Raw genomic sequence first — 22823 nt, 5'->3', positions numbered from 1 at the left:
TTCAGGAATGCCAGTCAACTACAAAGCAGTCTTCAAATGTCTCAGATGCTTGCAGGTTTGGACAGTAACAGGGCTGAGAGCATATCCCAGACACACACACAGACAGAGGACACAGGCTGCCACACAGACTGCCAGCCAGCACAGCCTTTGCCAGCACCTCCACAAACAGCAATAGCACCCACATACAGGCACCGATAGCTCAGTCCTGTCCCTCCTCTCCAGCTGGTCAGGATTGAAGCCCGCTAGTGAGAACACACATGTCTTCGCTCTCCAGGTTCACAAGCATGTCCACATTCACAGACCCCTCAGATGTCAGCACAGCCCCTGAGTCCACCTAACATCAATGCCTGAACCTGGCCCCCCTTACCCCATATATGGGTCTCTTCCGACCCACCGGCTCGCCCAGCCTTGATGCTCACTAGCAAAACCGATGCACTTACTCACATGTTCATCTCACAGGCACCCCACACCCATGGATCCCTCAGATATCAGCACAGGCTCTCAGTCCACCTAACATCCATGCCTGGACCCCAGAGCCCTTACCCAGCCCACCCTCTCAGACCTCGGGCCTTTCCAGAGGCAGGTCTCCTCCAGCTAGTCCAGCTCAAAGTCTGCTGGCAAACATATGCACATATGCACACAGGATTAGCTTCACTGGGGAAATACCAGCACACCCAGTTTTTTTCCAGTTGCTGGCATTTAGGCCTCTTGCATACAAGCCAATCTCTCCAGTCGTTGACAGGCTGGACACCCACGCACTGGGACCCACGGCCCCTCTTCCAGCTGCTGGCACTTAGACCGTGCAGCACACACACACAGCATAGCGAGACTACAAAGAAAGAAGGAAAGGATTTAGTAAGAAGACAGGACAGATGTGGTGGTCAGGCACAGGGCTCAGTCAGACAAGCGCACTGACCGGCAGTGGCTTACACCCAGCCGGCCCTTTTTATCCCTCCTTCTCTCCGTTTCTTCATGCTTGTTCCTCACCCATCTGCCCTGATCCTTCCCTTCCCCTAAACTTTCTGTAATATATTTTACATAATCCCACAAACCCCTTCTGATATCCCATAAGCTTTGCACAGGCCCACCAGCCCCCTCAAATATCCAACACCACTCACAATAATCACGTTTTCCCTCTTGATCAGTGACAAAGCTGAGGCTGATGTCTTCAAGGCTGTGCCTGAGTAGTTCCTTTCCTGGCCCACTGATCAGCAATCAAAGAGTTTTGGTCTTCACTGTTGCCTCCATTACTAGCTGCTTGTTAATGTTTATGTGTCCTTGTGTTTAATTTATCACTTTCCTTGTTTGGGGGGTATTTGGGATGTGGGTTTTTTTCCATACTAAAAAGTACTTAACCAGATAACTTAATGAACTAGATGCTCTTCTGGTCCACTTACCTCTAAGTGCTGGAAGTACCTTTCCCCCATTGCTGACTGTAAACAAAGCCTGAAAAGCTCTTTTACGAAGTTAACAAAACAAAATAAGGCAGTTTGCTACAGCTCAAATAAGGTTAAAGGAATCTCACCTGCTAGGTGTTAGGGCACCATTCAGCTCATGGGGTAGCATTTCATATGTCCATCACTCTGAGACACTAAAGAGCCTATAGCACATTTCAGAAGAGCTTTAGTGTTAACTTTAAATTCCACCCAAATGCAACGTCACCAAAGAAAGAAATAGAAGATATCAAGTATCAGATAACCCCTAGTCCATCCTCCTGCCAGGGCAGGGACCCACCATTTTCTGAAGAGCATATCCATTATTAACTCAGCTTAACCTTAATCTCACGGACAATTGCAGTCAGCCTAAAAAGCAGTCTTCACCACCGGTGCATTCCAACAGGTGTCTCTGTCTCACCGAAGGAGGGACCAGAGTTTCTAAGCATAAAGCTTTTAGCTCAGGTGGTTGAAAGGTGTTATGGAAATGCCAATACTTCTCATGCTCAAATCTGAAAGAATTGAACACACCCAACCATCATGTTGAATACAAGTACCCATAATCACAGCTGTAGCATAACAGGAAAACTGATCTTTTTGTACATCAGTTGCCCATCTGTAAATAGTAGTCCTTCCTTTCCCACAGATGATGATATATTTGGGACAGAAACTGCTCTTGTTCCGTACATTCACAGTAGTTCTTGTCTGATTCTGTTGGAGACCCAAGGAGTAATAAAATAATGATGTTTTTTTCTCTGTTCTTAGAAATCACTTTTGTTTCATCAAAGAAATAACTATTAGACAATAAAATCATCATGCTAGCCAAAACCTGTGAATTAGTAGTCTGAAATCTGTATAATCAGGAATGAGCAAACTAGGACTGAAACGTCACTGCATATCATTTCCAAAGCACTGAGTAGTTCCACCGGAATAAGGTTCTTCAAAAAACAAGAACAAACAAACAAAACCCAGGCATACATGAACCTCCATTCTTCTGCTATAGTTGCAATCACAGTGGCAGTCAAGATTCATATAACAACCATATAATCTTCTCAAACTTAGGGAAATATCTGAGCTACTTCTTGTTTGGGGACTTTGGAGAACAGATGCCATACCCTGGGCTGTTCAGCCCAGAGCCAGGGGCTCTTCTCAATCTTTTGAACGATGGTTAAAAAGAAGAGAGACTTTTTAGCAAATGAATCCACAACCAAACTCCTGGCCTTTACAGCTGTATGTTATTTTAAAAAAACCTACTATTTCCTGCTGTATTTTTACATAGTATTAAACTGCTGCAAGTGGTACACTAAAACATCTTCTGGAAATGTTTATTTTGTTTGGGTTCTTGCAGTGCATCCAGAAATATGAGCCATGAGGAACACTCATGGTATCATGTATCTTCCAAAGATATATATCCTGTCTGAAATAATGGGTCCACTGTCAGCCAAAGAGTCCAGAGCTCCACGCCAGCAACTCTTCTTCTTGCTTGTGCTCAGCATGAGTACAGAACCTGGAGCTACCCTGCACCTGGGATTCCTGCCGTTACCTGACAGCCGGACCGAAAACGTTGTGCTACCACCAATGGTGTGAAGCAAGAGGATTTCACTCATGCAGAGGCTGATACTAGGGAAAGCAGCAATTGTCTGCCTGAAGTTGTTAAATAAAATGGTTAGTAAAGACAGGAGGACTGAATAAGATGAAAGGGGCTGCTGATATAACCTAGGGAATACATAGCACCATTTTTGCAAGAAGCACATGAGAACTGGAGCTCAGCAGAACACAACTCACATGTTAAAATTTGGATTAATTGGGGAGAAAAGAAAAAAAAAAGCCATAAAAAGATATGCTGCTCTTCCCGTATTGTTTTCATTAAGGGCAGAGGGACAAGGACAAGAGGGGGGTGGCTGCTTCTTTTTGTGAGTCAGTCCAGAAGACGCATAGTTACACAGGGATCCTTGTAGAAGAGCAGAAGGGAATGATGTTTTTACCATCACCTGTCTTCAGAGACCCCGCGCAGCCCGCCACGTCTGTGCTCCCAGCAGGGCGCTCTTAATGCCGCCCCAGAGAGAACAAATCCCTCTGGGCTGAGCCACCCACAGCGCTGGTCCTGGGCACCTGTCCCGCTTGCATTGCAGAGGGATTGCGGCACTCGGGGTGACTCCGGTCTCCTGGTCCTTCATCAGTCCTCTCTGCCCCACATGCAACATCGGACCTCCCCATTCAGCTCTAATATATGGCTACAACCCGAGTCATGCTCATGCTGCGTCCATTAAAATGGTGTCAGAGAGGACAGAGGCATCCTGGGCTCTGACGTAGCCATATTCTGGGTAGTGTGGGTCCTCTGTCAATCCTGTTCCTGAAGTTCAGCTTGTGGGACCAGGGCCAGGCCCCAGGGAAGGTTCTGTGTTGCTGTGGGTTGGGGAGAGCAGGGGCAATGCGTTCGTGGGTTCCTTCCTCCCGTGGCAGGGACGAGGCAGGATTTGGCTCTGCCTGTGGGCGCACATGCTGTCCCCATGCAGAGGAGATTCGCTCTACCATGGCCTCCCTGTGGGATGTCTGGCGGGGGGGCAGGCACACTAAGGGAGGTGGTGGTTACACCTCTGCTGCAAGGAGACAACACAGAGGCAGCCAACGTAACTTTGCTGGATCTTCATTATCCTATTGCAGGGAGATGTCCCAGTGAAGTTGGGCCACAGTTTAGCAGTGTTCACTATTTCTGTCTAAAATCCACCACCATCTTACACACACCCTTCTTCTTCCCTACTTTTTAACTTCTTTTTCCTTCCATCTGTCTTTCTCTGATGAAAGAGTAAAAGCCATAGATATTTCCCTGAGCCTGTGAAAAAGCGCAAGTGAAAGTAATATCTAAAACCAATCTACACCCTTCATTCTTTTTTATCACCCCTGGTATGTGATCATCTTGTTTTTACGTGAAAGGCAGAACTACACTCCAGTAGCATCACGTGGTGCTACACAGAGTGCCTCATCCCATCTTGGGCTAAATGGTCTTTTGATATCCTTCGTCTTGACTGGGAATTTGAACACAAGTTCAAAATAATTTCCTCTCTGCCAAAATTACCTCCTTGCTGATCTTCACAGTTTCAGAGTTGTGCTAAGGCTTTACAAATCACATATCCTAAACCTAACAACCACGTGACATTTAATAGCATCAGAGGAATCATCTGGATCCCAGTGCTATATGAGACCAAAGATATGGATTGAATAGTGGAACGTACCAACATTTTCAGGGTTCCATTATCCTCATAGATTGCTTATGGAAGTATCACACACAAATTACAGAATCATCAAAATTCAACATATATCATATCTATTGCTTTCTCTGTAAGGCATTCAAAGAAAAAAACAGACTTGAGAAATCCTTTTTTTTTTTTTACCCGTGTATATCACCCTTAAATGTTTACTTGCTTTCTTTCCAGTTCCAAGGTCTGGGTTAGAAGAGAGTAGGTCCCTGGGTCCTCTTTAGCCTGCTTTTTGAAATATGTTTTTCTTCTGCAAGTCCTCTGGGATGCTGCCCAATGCCTTTAACTTCTGAAATATAACCACTAGTTTATGTGAAAACTTACCCCCAATTTTTAGGAGCTGGCCTCAGTTAAGATCCTGTGCCTTCAGAAGAAGGAGCCTCCATTCTCCCCACAGTCCCCATCTCTCATTAGAACATTAAACTATATTAACAAGCATTAAAAACTCAATATGTGAAAAATATTAATCTTTCCCATCTTTAATAAGACACAATATCTTAAGACAAGGAAATTCAGTACTATTCTGATGGCTACTGCAAGACTCACAGTAGAAAAGTTACATTCTGTAGGATATAACTCCTATATAAGACAAAAAAATCATTACAATAGTTTTCTACATAGGAATACAAGCTACAACCCAGCCTTCCTGGATTTGAGTTTCTACAATGCTGTCTCACATGTCTACTTGTGAGAGCTCCCCTTGCAGCCCATGGAGAGCCCGTCAGGACACAGCTTGGAGTCCACTGGCTCATCCCCAAAACAACACCCACACTCAGAGGGCTGAATCAGTCGACTCCACCAACTGTACTGACCGTAACAGGAGTTTAGACACCTTCCCTGTACTAGTGCCAAATCACCCCCCTAAATCGAAGGTGAGATATATTCTACTCCTTGCATCTCACCATTGAGTAGTGAAGAGCCTACACTTTTTGCTACGTTTCTTAGTGAAACTGCAGAATTTATTTCCAAGCAAATTCTGAAGATTATAGAACAAAGGCTGAGGGTTACTTGCCAGCAAGGGTAACACTGTCTTTGGTGGCTTCTCAGAGGAGGAAAGGTAAATTGTTCAATGTAAAAACTGGACTCGAGAGATACAAGGGGTCTTGGTTGAAATGCATCTACAATCCACAATTGCATATTAGGTTCTCTTCCAGACGATGCTGACAGACATTTGAAAGAAGTTTCTTTCCACATATGGATAGTGCATGCAGTGCTTTCAAGCAGTTCTGTGATTTAGTTGGGGACAAACATAGACTGAGGTATTCAGACCTTCACCACCTCTCATCGATGCCTGCCTTGGAAAGAAAACAGAAATTGTTTCAGTACTGAAGCAATTTCTCCTCTCAGAGGGCTTGTCCCAACAGAAGGAAGAAAGATGTTTGAAGATGCAGACACAGAACCGCAGCTCATTTTTTTTTTAATTCCCAAGGGCCATTTTTCTGTGATACGACAAAGCTTGTCAAAGGTGACAAGAAAGTACTGTAGGACTCCTGTCTGCCCACAGTAGCTATTAAGCATAAACTAACTGTCACAGCTGAGATTTTTTTATATTTTTTGTCAGCAGTGGTAGAGCACTGTGCAAGGAAAGAGAAAAGTTTCATAAAATGCAGAGTTATTTGAATATATCCTTTTGGAAACAGATGTGGGTTACATGGTTATAGGGTAAGGGCATATAGATTACTTTCAGGATCTGATCATTTTGCTTCATGTGGCAATGTGGTTTATCTGCTTCAGGGAATTTGGGACTAAAAAAGGAACCTCATGGCCACAAGAGGGTGCAAAATTACCCAGCACGAAGAAGAGGTTTTATGCACTTTAAAAAACCTTTCTGCTGCACAAATCACCAAGAGGATAGTGAAAATTATACTCTTTTCTTGGGCAGTAAAGCTCTATCTGAAAAAACTTTTTCACAGATTAATTTTACTTGGACTGCATAATGACAGAAAACTCAAAGTAGAAATATTGCAAGCTTTGCTTAGAGGGAAAGGTAACTTTTTAAGGAAGTGTGAAGATTCCCATGGACAGAACTTAATAAAATTGATTCTTTTTGAAAGTTTGATTAATTTCTTTTTTTTAAAAAAGGTCTTTGACAAAAGGAACAAAGCTACGGGCCATACGTCTAGGCAATTTTACACATACTGTAACATTATACTATACTTAAAAGTCTCTGTAAATATTTATTAGACTGTGGTAATACTATTTTTGCATCTCCCACAAACCATCCAGATAGTTTCTTGCTGATTTTTCAGAGATTGGCATGCATGGAAGTTATCAAACATTTTGTTCTACCTCTTCTTTCCTTATTCCTGACTTTACTATTATCTCCATAATTGTGTTTAGGATCTGGTCAAAATTAATCTTTTTTTACAAAGTTAGAAGCCAAAATGACTTAATCTATCTTTTGCACCATTAGTTATTTGCTGTTCTTCCTAACTCAGCAATGACGCTACGCTTTCATTGCCTTACTCTTAGTGTAGGTGTAGAAGCTTCTCTCCTGGTCTTTTATGACCCTACAAGTCACTAGATCCACTTCGCACCTTAGCCCTTCTGATTTTAACCCTACACATTCCTGTTATGTCCTTACATAGATCTGTAATAATTTTCCTTTCCATAAATTCCATAAATTTCCTTTCCCATTAAACGTTGCCCTGTCCTGACCACATCTGAGCAGGAGGGACTGCAGTGTTAAGTGGCAACTCCCACAAGCTCTAATCTTTCTGTGGGTCGTTCCTCATTAGCAAAATAGGAGTGAAAAGTATGACTTTTCCTCTGCTCTGAGTTTTTTGGCTATAGCTTGAACTCTTTATGACATGGTGTCATGGTTTAACCCGGCAGGCAGCTAAACACCACACAGCTGTTCGCTCACTCCCCCTCAGTGGGATGGGGGAGAGAATCAGAAAAAAGGTAAAACTCATGGGTTGAGATAAAGACAATTTAACAGGACAGAAAAGGAAGGGAGAATAATAATAATGATAAACGAATATACAAAACAAGTGATGCACAACGCAATTACTCACCACCCGCTGACTGATTCCCGAGCAGTGGCTGCGCGCCCCCGGCCAACTCTTCCCAGGTTTTTTGTTCAGCATCATGTCATACGGTATGGAATATCCCTTGGCCAGTTTGGGTCAGCTGTCCTGGCTGTGTCCCCTCCCAGCTTCTTGTGCACCTCCAGCCTCCTTGCTAGCAGGGCAGTATGAGAAGCTGAAAAGTCCTTGACTTAGTGTAAGAACTGCTCAGCAACAACTAAAAACATCAGTGCGTTATCAACATTCTTCTCATCTTAAATCCAAAACACAGCACTATACCAGCTACTAGGAAGAAAATTAACTCTATCTCAGCCAAAACCAGGACACATGGGTGGCCTAGTTATGTGACTGGGCAATAGCCAGCACAACAGCCAATTTGGTCTGCAGCATGCTGATAGCAATACAATATTCATAAATTCTAAATCATAACGTATTTGTTGTATTTGAGAAACAGTTTCAAAATGCCAGTGCTAATAGTATTCCTTTCCCATTACAATGAGTACAAAAATATATCAAAAGACACCTATGACAGTATTTTTCTGTTAACAGTTCTCATTCTTCATTAGAGGCTGCAAATCCCCAACTTGTCTAAGCAACCAAGTATTCAGAAGTTCAAACACTATGAATATTTCCTAACGTCAAGACGAGCTTGTTCAAATCTAAAAGATTCTTTCCCATCTCCAAACTCTGTCTATACATCTTTGGATTCCCCGTTTCAAATAATAATCCATCAGGCAGCTGTCCTTCGTAAGGATCAACCCCCTCTTATGATTATGATTATTTGTTGCATTGGCCATTCGTGGCTGCTAGAGAGAAATACAGTCAACTTCTGGGCAATAAGCAACAAGCTGGGAGTAGGCCTTCAAATACAGGGAGACTGTGCCCCAGCATGGCAGTAAGAAGGATTTTGCCCAGAAGCGTGACGGCTCATTACCTTTACCACAGAAGAGATCTCTCCAGCTTCAAAGGGCTGGAGAGAGAATGAATCCCACCAGTGACTATCAGTGGGGATTATGAATCAGTGGGAGAGTCAGACCTTGATATCTCCAAACAAAATAAAACTCTGAATTAATTAATTTCTTTAATCAAAGAATTGAAAGGAATCAAAATTTTCTGCCAGGCATGCTGTCAAACTGACAAAGTGACTCAGCAAGCAAAATAATTGGTCTGTAATGTGATTATATTTGGGGATTCAGACATGCTGTTAAAGACTAAACTGAAATAATAGATTTAACACGAAGTTGTCAGGCCTGCAGTTTTAAAAGGTCCTGCTGTCTGTCATTAAACAAGTGGGAACTCAGTGCAAAAAATAATTGGCTGCTGTGTCACCACACTAGGGCTTCGTTAGTAAATATCCTTAACAAGCTGATCCAGATGTGGAACACGCTCCTGAGAAGGCGAGGGTGATCACACTTAGATTATTCCCCCAGACTTGTCCTCTTGCATAATGTTCTTCCTTTAGAACAGGGAGCGGTCAATAACCACACACCTCACCTCCAGCAAACAGACCCTGTCCCCAAGACCCCCGCCTGTTAGGAAAGGCAACAGCACAGGTCTCTGAGGACCCCCCAGGATCAGGCAGTGCCACTCTACTTAACTAAGAGGAATTCACATACAGAGATGCTAAGCATGATAGCACGCGGGAGAAGCGTTCTTGCTGGCACCCTCAAATTAGCAGACGTACTGCAGGCAACATCTTACAGTTGATGGAAAAAAAAACCCCACACAATGAAAACTGCATAGCCAGAAATCTTCTGAGAGTCTAAAACACATTGACCAGTAGTTGTACAAAGATGACTGTGTTACTCAAGTAGTATGTATAGGCTAACTTCAGAAAATGAAACATCGTAATTTTATTACCCTAAATAATGCAGCCATACGTGCAAAACACCACAGGACTGGTAGTGACAGAACTGAGGAATCACCTGATTATAAAAGCAAACGAAACTATATGAGCAGCGGAGAAACTAAGATTTCTTTTAAAAAAAGCATTTATTAAGAAATGTTGTATTGTTATTAGCAAAATACTTGTTAATGGAATGGTCTTTCATGCGGGGGACCTTAAGCTAGAGTTTTCCAGTTAAAAGGAATTCATTGCTGGATGTGTAAGGTCATTGACAATTTTTTTCCCGAAAGTGATCATACTGAATTCAGCCTCCTTTGGTGTAAAACTGATTCCTGGATTATTTCTTCACTTTCCTTTGAAACACCAGAGCAAGGCTACAGGAAGAGATGGGATGTTCTGTGTCTATAAGGTGACACTGGAAACCCTTACAGATGCTTTTTTGCCCCCACATTCATGGCTAGCTGTTGCCTGACTTCTTGCCTCTTTGTACCATGAGTCATACTCTACTCCCGAGCAGCATCAGTTCCTGCTACTGGGAAAAAAAAAAAATTGATGCCACTCTTGTTTTCTCTTGCTTGTTTCCTGTAAAATTGCAATGGTTTATAGCTTTTCTGGATCTCTGCTAATCACTTTTTGTTTAGACTTACAGATCTGTGTAAGTTGCTTGTAATATGGAAAGTCAAGACCGATGCTTGCGCATCGGTCCCCTGGAACCGGTGACAAAAATAGCCCTTTCCTAATCCTACGCTACTGTGACAAAATAACTGCACTGTCAAGCAAAGGAGGTGCGCAAATTCCCTAGAAACCACAGGCAATGGGCAACGAGGGACTCTGAGGGTGATTTGGTGCATTCCACTGCTCCAAAACAGCGTCACCCCACCCGTGCCACTCCCCACAAATGCTCTTCAGCCTGTTTGCAAAACCTCCAGACGCCAGGGCAGGGTACGCTACTCCAGGTCAGGCACTGCCACCACTGGCTAGAGAAGACACATCACACACGTTCATATATGCTGGTATAACACATACTAAGCAAATGAAGGAAGCTGCAACTATTGCCAGCGTTACCCGCCTGGGTTACAACAGGCCGTGTATTTCCAACGTGGATGTGTTTTGCTCATCTTTCAGCATCTTGCTTCCAGACCCTCTGAGTTTTTTCAGAGAAAAAAAAAATTCTCTTTTTCAGAGAGACTCTAGTCTCCTTGAATGCAACCGTGTCCCACGCTAATTTCATTCTGTTCCTGCCTTCTGTGCTTCTCCCTGTACAGCCCTTGCAGACTAAGGTTGCAGTACCAGTGGGAAGGCAACGTTGCCACTGACGCCTGGTCTCTAACACAAAGAAAGCCAGCGTTCTGCCACCACATGGCCAAACACCACAAAGCCCCTTCCTTCTCGTTTAGAAGAAACCCTTATCATCATCTTATATTTGCACATCTCTGATACCTTAAAAATAAGTATTAACGTTTAAATCACAGCAGTTCACAGAAACCAAATATGATAAACAGGCTGGAAGACGGGTGGGAGAAGTGAGCATCCTCACTGTACAGCAAACTCACTTGCTGCCCAACTCTTCTGTGAATCGAGAGCAAGAAAATTGTGACTTGGAGTCCTCACAATCCGCTTGCTTGTCCTCTCTTCCCATCATTAACAGACAATCCAGGCTTTCTAGCACTGCTGTTTTGTTAGGCAGGGACTCATTAACCTTTTTAAAGTTAATTATTTAATACGCCAGAATCATATTGCTGTTCTCATCTACCTGTATTCCTGTTTGATTTGTATAAAAATGTACTAAGGAAGACAACTGCACTGTTTAACTGCAAGACTGAACTTGTTTTTCATTAGTGGAGAGGAAGACAACAAAATTATCACAGACAGCAATTCCCACCAAGATTTGATTTGGAAGCTTTGCACGGAAGCTAAAAGTAAAAGACTGTGCAGTCATAAGTCATTTAAAACAATGTTCGTGGACAAGGAGCACTTCAAGGAGGATGTGATCAACTGAAGTGAATGGGTTCTCCGGGGTGCACAAGGAGCTGGGATCTGAGAGGACCTTCTGGGTGCTCCCAGCAACCCAAAGCCCAAGTGCTGGGTTGGGGCAGGGGATGCACTGAGGCGTGGGGGCAAAGGCACTCGGTCCAAAGGGACAGCAGTTTCGCAGCTGTCAGAAGGAGCTATGTTGGTCAAAGCCTTCAGACATATGAAGTTAATGTTTGTAAAGAGCTGTGAAGATGAAGATCCTGAGGATTGAGATTTCCTTGGAAGGCTTCACTCTTTTTTTCAGTTTTAAACAAAGTTTTGAAAACGTTTTGTATTTAGTAGGAAATACAAAATGCTATTTATCCACACAGTCTTCCAGACAGCTATATACAGAGACAAGAACTACTCACACAGATGTGAGGTGAATTCCATATCATCTGTTTCTGTTCTGATCCTGGCCAAAATATTTTTGCTCTAAAGAGAAAATAACCCAAACGCTTCCCACAAGAGACTACACATCAGGAAAAGTGGAGAGCTGGTTCACAGAAATCTCTCGAGAAGCATGTGCTGTTTGTAAAAAGAGATAATAGCCAAATTCTCTGTCCACTTTCTGCTTTTCAAGTTGTGTAGGATTTTTAAAATCCCGAATCTGTGTTGTTATTATAGATAACATTTTCCCCAGAGTTCTCAGGAACGGCCAGCAGTATATACTTTGAAATTCAACTAACCTGTTTGGAAATCACTGCAAGTACAGTGGCACATAATTATGGCACATAATTTCAACCAAGTCTCTCAAAACTTCTGCTGGGTGGCTATCTGTCAATAGCAAAGGGCAAAGAAAGTAGGTAACTTGCCCTGAGACCAGTAAAGTAGGACCGAGGCTCAAGCTTTCCAGACCTGCTTTATATGGGCAGTTGCTTTCCACTCACTCTAAACGCAGTTGGCTAAAAATACTAAATATGGGAATATCACACTAATTTTCAACACATAATAAGCAACGAGAGAGAACTGCTGGGAACATCAGCCATGAAGTTTAATTCAATAAGTTGTTTCATTAAAGCTCAGCCATTTCACTGAAATACATTGATTTTGACCAAGTTTTCTTTGCTGATAGACTAAGGTTCAGTGCTCTGATCACTTCTGATTAGAGAGAAGAAAACCCAAGCAAAAGAAACCTCCGATTTCTGGCTGTAAAAAATCACTGTTTGACATAGAGGTACCTTGCAACATTTGAAAGATTCCTTGCATCCATGTGGAACAAAGACAAATGCTATACAGGGATAGACACACTGATGGCTACACCTCCAACAAGCACTTCTCTTGGCTAAAAGAGTCAGACATTTGCCAAATTTAGACTGCTTTTAGATAACAAAATTAATAATAGCAGGTATTGGTCCCTAACCAACAGAGTCACTAGAGCCTAGTGAGTGATTCAACCCATCGGGTCACCTACAGTAGCGTAAGAGGAATCATTCTCTAAGGCTCCATTAACTTTCTTGATTAGGCCAACACTGACTATTTTGTGAACTTAGACACAAGCTCATAGGTGGACACATAAAAGTGTTTTAACATTGTGCTGAATCCTACCTGCAGTGTGTAAAAAAAGATTTCTTCCCATTTCAAGAATATTCACGAAGAGCAACAGATGGAAACAGAAGCAGCGTTGCTTTGCAGCAAAGGGGCACTCGCTTAAGTCTGAGGTAGAGAATCTAGCGCATCCTAAAGCTGCTGAAATGTAGTGACAGTCTTTAAAGGGAGAAAAACAGCTCAGGAATTAGAGATTTGCCACTTTACCTTCTGATCCTATACAATTACCAGATAGTCAAATTATGTACAAGTCTGAGTAGAACCTGACGTTCATTCTTCCCTTAGAGCCCTGCAAAAAATATATGTATCTGTATCAGCTTTGGCTGGGATGGAGTTAATTTTCTTCATAGCAGCTCCTATGGTGCTGCGTTTTAGATTTGAGACCAAAACAATGCTGATAACATACTAACGTTTCAGTTATTGCTGAGCAGTGTTTGCACAGCGTCAAGGCCGCCTCTGTTTCTCCCTCTGCCGCCACAGTGAGTAGACTGGGGGTGCGCAACAGGTTGGGAGGGGACACAGCCAGACAGATGACCTGAATGGGAATGGTATTATAGGAATGTCTGATTTTCAGCCCATTTTTTCCCCATGGAAACACAGAATATAGTCCTGGAGTTCATATCCCAGATTATATCGGTTTCTGACCCCTCTAAAGCCACCCTTCCTATTGCTTTTTCTACTTGTGATGCCCACAGCACCCACATCCATAGCAAGAATAATGGTACCAGAAGTCCAGCAAGTCCATCAGCAAAGATAAAAGTGATAGCAGGGAAACAGTTTAGCCAGTGTGCACAAATACTGCAGGGAGCACATGGATGTGGCATCAATTTCCAGTTGCCGCAATACAGCATTGCTGCTTAATTTTGTTGATGACTCAAGGGGCTGTAAAAAAAAAAATCATTTAAAAGCAGAAGTAGAATTCAAAATTATCTCAGCAAAATGGAAAAAACGGTCTATGAAAAGGAAACAAAGTCAAAGATAAGAGCAAGAACCTGGGCAAAAATTATCCAGCTATCATAGCAAACTGTTGACTTGGGAGCAGGAGAGGATCTGAAGGCTGCAGGGAGTCATGGGCTTCACTATGCCATACTCTTGTGAAAAAGGCACACACGGCATTGGGGGGTGCGGGGGGCAGGGAAAGAATAGGAGGATATTCCACCAAAAAAGGCAATAAGCCTTCCACATCGGACACACTGGTAACACCTCACTGAGATATCATATCCACTCTCAAGACTTCCGTCACATCACATCTTTATGAACCAGAGGGACTCCAGAGCACCAAAGAATGATAAGAAGAACAGGAAAAACAACCTGCAAGAAAACATTGAAAGAATATGCACAGTTTAACCTGAAGACTAGAATTTGGAAAGACAACTTAATTGCAGTCTTCAAACATGTAAAAGGAAGCTCCGAAGAATGAAATAATGTTTCACATGTTCATAACCGACAAGACAACAAATACTGGACTTGAATCACGGACAATTCAGATTAAAGAGCAGCAAGACAAACGTTTAATGATTAAAAGAGTGAATACTGGAATAGGTTGTCCAGGAAGGCTGTGGATTTTCCCTCTTCAGAGATCTTCATAGAGAAAACAGTTCTAGGAATGCCACAAATGTAGCTGATCTTGTTTTGGGATCAGCTAGATAAAATTATCTCCTGTCGTCCTCCTCCTCTGATTCTATGGATGCCACAAACCACTTATGAAAGGCTTAAGGTTTACTTAATACATTTCATAAATCCAGTGTTAGCAGATTAAGTACATGAACAAGTAAAGTTGTAATTCCTTTGAGGTACTTGAAACTACCTCCTCCTCCTCATGATAAGGAACGTATTCCGACATTGTTAATGTGTAAAGCCCAGTGTAACTCTAGTGAAATCGTATTAAGTCTCAGCAGTTGTTCTCTAAGTTTAACCAATACATATCCTAATACACACAGTCACATGGAGAACTGGAGTGCCGGTACTACTCTAACGAACCGTAGGCATGCCAGTTTTTGTACCTTTTTTACTTCGTAACAGTAGCAAACCCTCACTATCAACCATGGGAGAGGGTGATTCAGGCAAAGATCCAGTATTTTAGTACAGACTGGTCAATCTTACTGGCTGAACCGGCCAGCCCTTGCAAATACTTTCTGTCTTAGCAAGTATTGCTAAGACGATCTACCTAATGAAAGAGCAGCTTGGATAAGACAATGAAAACCTAATTCCTGCAACAGCAGCCAGGAGAGAAGAGAAAGGGACTGAAAGAGCACAAGGTCACCATTTCTGATTGAATTTGCCCATGTTAACTCTAAACTAAGAGTCTACGTACTCATTCCAGTTGGAGATGCCATCATCCACAAAGCCACTATTACTGTCAGCTGTCTTCTTCCACGTCACAGGCAAGTTCTTGGACCTACTGAACTGGGGTCACACATTCAAAGAGTTGTTCAGCACTAAAAGGGAGAACGTTGGAAAAGCTGGAAGAGCTGTAATGCTTTCCAACAACTATAAAGCACACGCCTGGGGCTGGCTATAAAAAGCATCCAGAGACATGAGAGATCAGTTAGCATCCCCAAATGAAGCCTTGTAAACCTGTGACAACAGCAATGGGGAAGCTGTACAGTGATAACTGTGTATTTATGCCACATTAAACACGTCAGCTCTGTTAGCTATTCGTATCTTGCCTTACAAGTGCCACTCCAAGCCATTTTCACATAAAATATCAGAATTAAATAAGATCTTAAAATCACAGAGGAAAGAGCTGGGAGAGACTCTGAAGTCATCTTGTCCTGTCTCAAGACCAGACAAACTGTACCTATCTATCATTCCAGATCGACGGGTGACCAGTGGTTGTGCATCAATAACCAGAAACCACAAAGCACAAAATGTTGAATAAAAATATTGCCCTCAAAGACACTGGTCCGTGAAGAATGCCTTCAACTTTACTCTAAAAGGTTAATTACACTTGGGTTTTTTGCTAAATTCTGGTTTTACTGCATGTATGCTCTAAGATACTTGCTTTACAAAAGCCAAAAATTGAAAGAGAATGAACTGATGCATTTTCAAGTCTAAGAAAGAACTTAAAGCAAATTCATCAGAGCCATTTCAGGCCACCAGCTGCCCTCGGACCATATGTACAAAGGCACACACAGCCTGGGCATTGTGGAATGAACTTTTTACATCTACCCACACATGAAGAGCTCAGACTGTGCTTTCTTTAATCAACCAACACACTCATTTCGTGTTGCCTGGTGTGGCTGTGGGCTCTCTGCGTACAGTGCTTAGGTCACACCTAGGAGGCAGGACACCAGGGAGGGTAAAGATGCTTGTAGTTAAAGATGCCCTGGAATTATGCGGTCCTTTTAAAACATAGTTCTAGTACTTCACAGACGCTTTATCATAAGCCTCAGAATAAACAGAGACAGCTGGGCAGTAGTTGTGCAAGTCTGATCACTAAGCAGGATACAAATGTTTAAAACTACAAACTGATGAACTTCTACAATGATAGATAACTCTTTTCCAAAGATTTCCCTGGGACAATCCTGGGATTGTATTATTAGCTTTAAAATCTGGGACCTGAGGAAAGCTTAAATGTTCTTTTAGAATCAACTTCCAGTGGTTCTTAACTTGGAGGTAAAATTTACACTAGCTTCCCTGTAAAGGCTGTAGCAGCATGACTTTCTTGCATGTTACCCTTCCTTCTCACCTTTAACGACATAAACAAATACAACATCTAGAAAAGTAATGTTACCACACAGCTACATCAATATGCACATGAGGATTATGGTGTTAGCAAGCTTGGATTTCTAAAGTCTGTTCCTTCATGCTGGATTAGGCTGCCTTGATTTGTAAGGGCTAAAAATGGCACTTTCAGCTAGGATATTAAGGATCTTGTTTCCAAAACAGCTACGCTTAAAGTAAGAGTATAGCAGCCTGTGTCTCCACATATTTTCATTCAGCAGTCCAGCTGGAATTAGAAAGAGAAAACATGCTTTAATGATGAAAATACAGATGCAGAAGACAGGAAATGCTGAAGAAATTTTGACCAAAGACAGAATCCTTAAGGGACCCATCAAAATGCTGCTTCTTTCATAGATTGCAAGAGATTTGTGATCTCTTGCCATGAGTTACTATTTATTTTAACATGTTATTTTCCAGTCAAAACTTGTATGATATGTAAAACAAGGTGGTTGAACTCAACATGCAAAATCCCACTAAATCACATTCGACTAGGACTCTGGGAATAACTCATTCTTTGGATTCATGAACAAACTCGGAAAAAAAATCAGCCCAAACAGACCTAAGATTGAATGCTGCTATATTGATTTTTCTGGCAAAGCAACGAAAAACCACATTGTTCTCTTTCAGGTATTTTAACAAGTACAAAGCAACAATCCACTACTGTTACACCAAAACTGCACTAAATGCAGCATTTCACTGTCTTACTCCAAAGGAAAATACAAAAGGAGAAGGGAAAAGCAAGTGGAATATGGACATATATGAGAACTGCTCATCTGGAAGAACACCAGTAACTAGCAGAAAGCCTTGCTTTCCATTTTGGCTGAGTTTACCTCAGCTTACATCAACCTCATTTTACATTACCTCAGTTTACTTCAACGGATGACTTCAGGCAATCACCTTGACAACAACCAACCACTGGTTATGGATAAGGATAATGATAATGATACCACGGCAGCTTTTGCACTTCATTTTGTAGCTAATGGTATGGTACAAATTCATTGCGTTTTCCTTCAATTTAAGCAAGAATTACAACCTCAAAACGTGGGTCCTTAATATGAAGACAACTGCCTCATGCATCAGGCAGCTTTCTACAGTAACTGCATGGGCCTGAGGAATACCAGGTTGAATAGTACAGCCTGAGAAAAAGCAAAGAAGAAAATGAACATCTCACAGGAGCCTATTTAGCTCATTTTCCCCAAGACAGACCCAGGCTAAGAATCTTCAAGGTATCAAGGCCTGTGGCAGATGATCTGCTTGACTATAGCATCCATCTTCGTTCTCTCTAGAGAATTTAGTGGTAAACATAATTGAATAAAAAGCTCTGGAGTCTGAGTTCCTGCTCAGACCTCACCCAGGGCTTGATTGAGCAGCAGCAATGGTGCTGTGCTGGTGCAGCACGCCTTCCTTGAAACCGCTGGAAGACCTGGAATGCAGGTGAGATGACGCAATTCCTTCAGCTTAGCAAGGAAATACAAAGGAAGGGAGTATTCCGAGTTGGAAGAAGCTGACCTGATAGCAGGGAAACATTGCATTTTATGCCAGCCACTGAGCAGAAAAGTAGCAGCACATATTACACGCAAGAATCTTCCTGTCTGACAGGGCAGGACATGGCTATATTCTAACACCTGTTAAATCACACAAATAGATTCATTTGAAGAGGTAAGTCCCTTTTGCTCCCCCGTTACACCAAAGAGCATGTAGGAGCATGTTTATAGCAATGTACGAAATCCAGCTGCCGATCCCTGTTCTCCCTAAAGACCCCTGAATTTACATTTTCCACTTCTTAGTGCCAAAAGAATTTAGGTATTGGGTATTCTTCCAGATGAAGGAGGTCTATTTAAAATATTTTAATATTTACAAGAGTAATATTTATAAGACTGAAGTCTAAGCATACCATGCCTTCCACCTAAGTGCTCTAACAAGCTGTGTTCACTCTCATGGCCTCATTAATATTTAGAGATACTTATCAAGAGGAACAGCTTAACTTGAAGATATGCATGTCTGGTCTCTGACCAATTACAAGATACTATTCTCAGTATAAGCACAGTCTCCCATTCTGAAAACTTATAATAGGGTAAGACACATTTTCCTGTATCACTAACTTGAGACTGTTACCCTTACTCCGTATTTCGGAGTCCTTTCTGGTCCAAAGTTTTGGACTGTCAGTAGTTTTGCTGAAACCAGAATAATAAAATGTCACAGACCATGAGTCAGAGAGGAAGACTTTTCTACATACAAGTTAGATATCCTTTATGAAACACAGCGCTTCCCTTGAGGAACACAAATTTTGAGCAGAAGTTGTATCATTTACAAAAATTGCATCTCCAGCACGGCACTGGATAAAGACTTTTCTGTGGCCTTAAAAGACAAGTCACCTCTGCCACTTCCCAGCTATCCTCCAGGGGGGCAGATGAGACCGGAGGCAACACACGCTTTCAGAGAAAACAATTTTTAGTCATGCTTTACACCACCAAAGACTGCACTTTACCTAAACTTGCTTCAGCGTTACCACATTCTAAGCAACTACTAGCAGCTACTATTTCATGTCCTATTTGCTCTGTAATCTCCCAAGTAGCCTAAGGAAGATCAAAACTTACTGCAGAACAGTAGAACTGGTCCTTTTATCCATGGCTTGCTGGTGAAAAATAGTACAAATCAGACTAACCTGAATCACTAAAATTATCATGACAGCTTATTTTTAAGTTATTTCTCTTGCAGTGACACAAATTTACAAAGATCCTACAGAAAATAATTCACAACAGAGTAGATTTCTACCTCTACCAGACTTATTTGCCAAAATGGCAAAAAAACCCAAAGAGTACTAGCTCTTCAGGAAAGTTGCGAAAAACCACCAAGGTACTAGAAATGAACACTGATTCAACCTTGTAATATTTAGTATCCATTACTTAATCTGAGCAGTTCACAATAGGTAACAGAGCTGTACAGGGCAATGGTTCAGCAGGAAAAGAGCGGGAAGGATGTTGGGACACTTGCACAGTGCCTTAACCGCTGCTATGCTAAGGGCCTTCCCTTGCCACTCAGAGCCTCTCCCTGTAGCACTGCAGTCTTTTGTTTGCAAGTTTGCGCCCTTTCCCGTACCCACTGAGAGGACGCTCTGGCAATGTTTTCATCCTTGTCCTTCTGTCCTTGACCTGTTCTCCCAGCTCTCCACCTCCAAAACCCAAGCCTGCTATGTCACGTTTCCCATGGAAAGTGATTGACATTGATGCGAGAATCTCCCTTTTCCCACCCTCACCCTTTCCCACCCCCATTTTGTAACTTTTACGCAAGCAAAAAAACGAAACCTAGTGAATAACACCGTAGACAGTAGTCCTTTAAATAGCGGACAGGCATTTCTCAGTGACATCCGTGCACAAAGCTTAACAACCAATTAACGTGCAACTCTTGCCTCTGATCAGAGCGTGCTCCAATCAGCGCTAACAGCATCACAAGCAGGAACAACCAGCAGGGAGTCTCCCGACGAAAACTATATTGTTATTATCAGAAAAGTACTATGGTGGACCGCCTGCTGCACAAAAGAAGATGCCCAGGGGAGAAAAGTCACCTGGGGAGATCCCTGAGATTATTTTCTTCTTTTCTGGTCATTGGAGAGTGTTTTTCTTTAAGGTTTTTCATCGCTCCTCTCTCCTTCTTTTTTGCTTTTTTATTGTCATCATAAGTAACTATTACCATTAAAGCTGTCATTTGCCACCAGCTATGGACTGTGTCACCATCCTTTGTGCAACTACTTCATATTGAAAGAAAGTACAGAAAATGGCATTAATTCTTGTGCAAGGGGGCAGCACCAGGTCTATCAATCACATCATACTTGAACATCTGTATTACTGCAATGACCTCAACTTAAAGAACACAAGGATTCAAAATCAGAAAATAATTTCAGCTTCCTTCTGCAGCAATGTATTTGTATTAATCAAAATGTTCTTAAAATTTACACTATTTTCTTCAAAAGTCACCGTGATAATTAAGCACTGGCTCTATGCTAAATACAATATAAAAAAAAAATCAGTTGCCTCAAAGATTATAAAAACTCCAAAAGAAGAAGCTACATTTTCAAGAACTCCAATAGCCACATGGATATTCTTCTTTTGGCTCAGCTAAAAAATGAAAAACTAAAAACACTGTACATTTGTGGTTTGTCAGGCTTGCAGGTTCACGTGATCTACACAGTGTCTAAACCAGAAACAGGTAATCAGCAATTAAACAATATCCTTGGTTTCAAAATACTTTAGCAATACATAACACACTGGTGTTATTCTTAATATATGAAATATCCTTTAATATAATTTATGGCTTATATAGTCCTTGACTGCAGGGATGTACTCATTCTTTCTTTTTGGTAAAGTCATATGGTTTCCACCACTGTGCAAACTGCAACACCTTCTTCCTCTGATCCTCAAAATTCTGTCTGATTCCTTTTCTCCACAACCGTGGTTCCAAGTCCAGCATGCCACCAATGATTTCCTTTGCAAATAGAACAAAGATAGATAATGATAAATGCAAAATTACCATATTACTTAACACTATTTTACCATAGAATTTAGAAATATATATTTTCAAATTATGAGATTATTTGTCACTTTTCTTCAAGTGCTACTTATTAAAACTGGAAATTCTGAAAAATATACCAATTCAAAAATTAGAACTGTAGTTGTTAGATGGCTGCCTCAGCAAAATTCTTTTAAGTACAGCATAGCAATGCGTTGCATAAATATCCTAACATTGCAAGACTGTTAATATATTAGTACATTTGTGACTAAAAAGAGGAAAGTTCAGAAAAAAGAAAAATGCCCACTTTGCTCTTAACTCTTCTTGAAGTAAGTTATATTTCTCCCTAATCACTCTTAATGGTTTTGCAATATTGACTCTTTCAATAAATGATTGCTGTGACATAATAAAGAAAGGAAGATTTTATTGCAGCTCTTCTTGTATATACTATACTCTCCATACTACATGGAGTAATTTAACCACACATGTATTACACTAGGAGTTGTCTGTGAGTTTGTATGTGTATGCACCCTAACTTACACAAGCAGAGGCCAGTGCGCCTATATGAGAATACTATGGTCATGAAAAACCTTTTTTTTTCTTCTTCTTCTTAAATAGGTGCAAGTATTTTCCATCTATTAGACTGTATGTCATACATCTAGGGTTCCTATTAATTCAAAAGAAGCATGGATCTACAATCACATCCTGAGTATCAGCCAGTGAGGAAATCAATTACTCCTTTAATCAACAAGCTAAGTTATAATGACTCACCAAGAAAAGTCAGTTAATAAATTGGGATAAGGTACATCAAAGTAACTGTTCTGGCAGCATCTGTTTTAATTACTTAAATTTTACAAAATAGAGTAGAATTGGTAAATTAATCTTTTACAAGACAATACCTTTCCAAAGTAATGAGGGAACTTGTGTTGATCTTCAATGACATGAGCAAATCCTCCTTGAAGGCCAAAGTCCACCGAAAAATATGGTAATCCTTTAGGAACCTATACATACAGAACCACATTTTTAGATGTTTAACAGACTGTAGGCATTTAGTTAACCTCCCTGCAACTTAATGAATTTGAAAGTGGTTTTACAGTTGATAGTATCACATTTTATTTTAAACCACTTCTCAAACCAAGTATGTGTAGTATAAAATGGCGACAGAGAAACAGTAAAACAAACAAGCAAGGGGAAAGAAGAATACACAACAACTAGATAAAAAGACACTGAAAACCGAGATGATGATTGCTGGGTGGCAGAACCTCCAGAGGACACCGCTGCAGCACCAGGTAAGAGATGGGGAAGGACCAGGCAGCAGCATGCACACTGAGCAGATGCCCTCCTGACTCCATGCCTCTGAATTACATGGGTTGAGTAGAAATTTTAAGACAACCACCAGCAAGTTGCATTTATTAAAGATAATGTTTTGTGTGACAACAGGAAACATTTACCCAGAGGAAACATT

At 41.5% G+C, this 22823-nt stretch overlaps 1 protein-coding gene and 1 long non-coding RNA gene across 4 annotated transcripts in view; one reads left to right on the top strand and one right to left on the bottom strand.

Annotated features, from left to right (window-relative positions):
* Window positions 1-22823, top strand: part of LOC142077836 (uncharacterized) — a 63524-nt gene that overhangs the window by 32775 nt on the left and 7926 nt on the right. The window lies entirely within an intron of this gene.
* The window catches only part of CWF19L2 (CWF19 like cell cycle control factor 2), an 89527-nt gene continuing 81318 nt past the window's right edge, over window positions 14615-22823 (bottom strand). For all 3 annotated transcript variants that reach the window (XM_075140062.1, XM_075140059.1, XM_075140060.1), the window contains 2 exons: window positions 22258-22359; window positions 14615-21334 (listed from right to left, as the gene is read on the bottom strand). In XM_075140062.1, the coding sequence (XP_074996163.1) occupies window positions 21194-21334; window positions 22258-22359 (243 nt within the window). In that variant the 3' untranslated portion in view covers window positions 14615-21193. The remainder of the gene's footprint in view (window positions 21335-22257; window positions 22360-22823) is intronic.

Source organism: Calonectris borealis, chromosome 1 (assembly GCF_964195595.1).
Source record: "Calonectris borealis chromosome 1, bCalBor7.hap1.2, whole genome shotgun sequence".
In the NCBI taxonomy this organism is placed as follows: Eukaryota; Metazoa; Chordata; class Aves; order Procellariiformes; family Procellariidae; genus Calonectris; species Calonectris borealis.
This window is presented reverse-complemented; position numbering and strand designations above follow the sequence as displayed.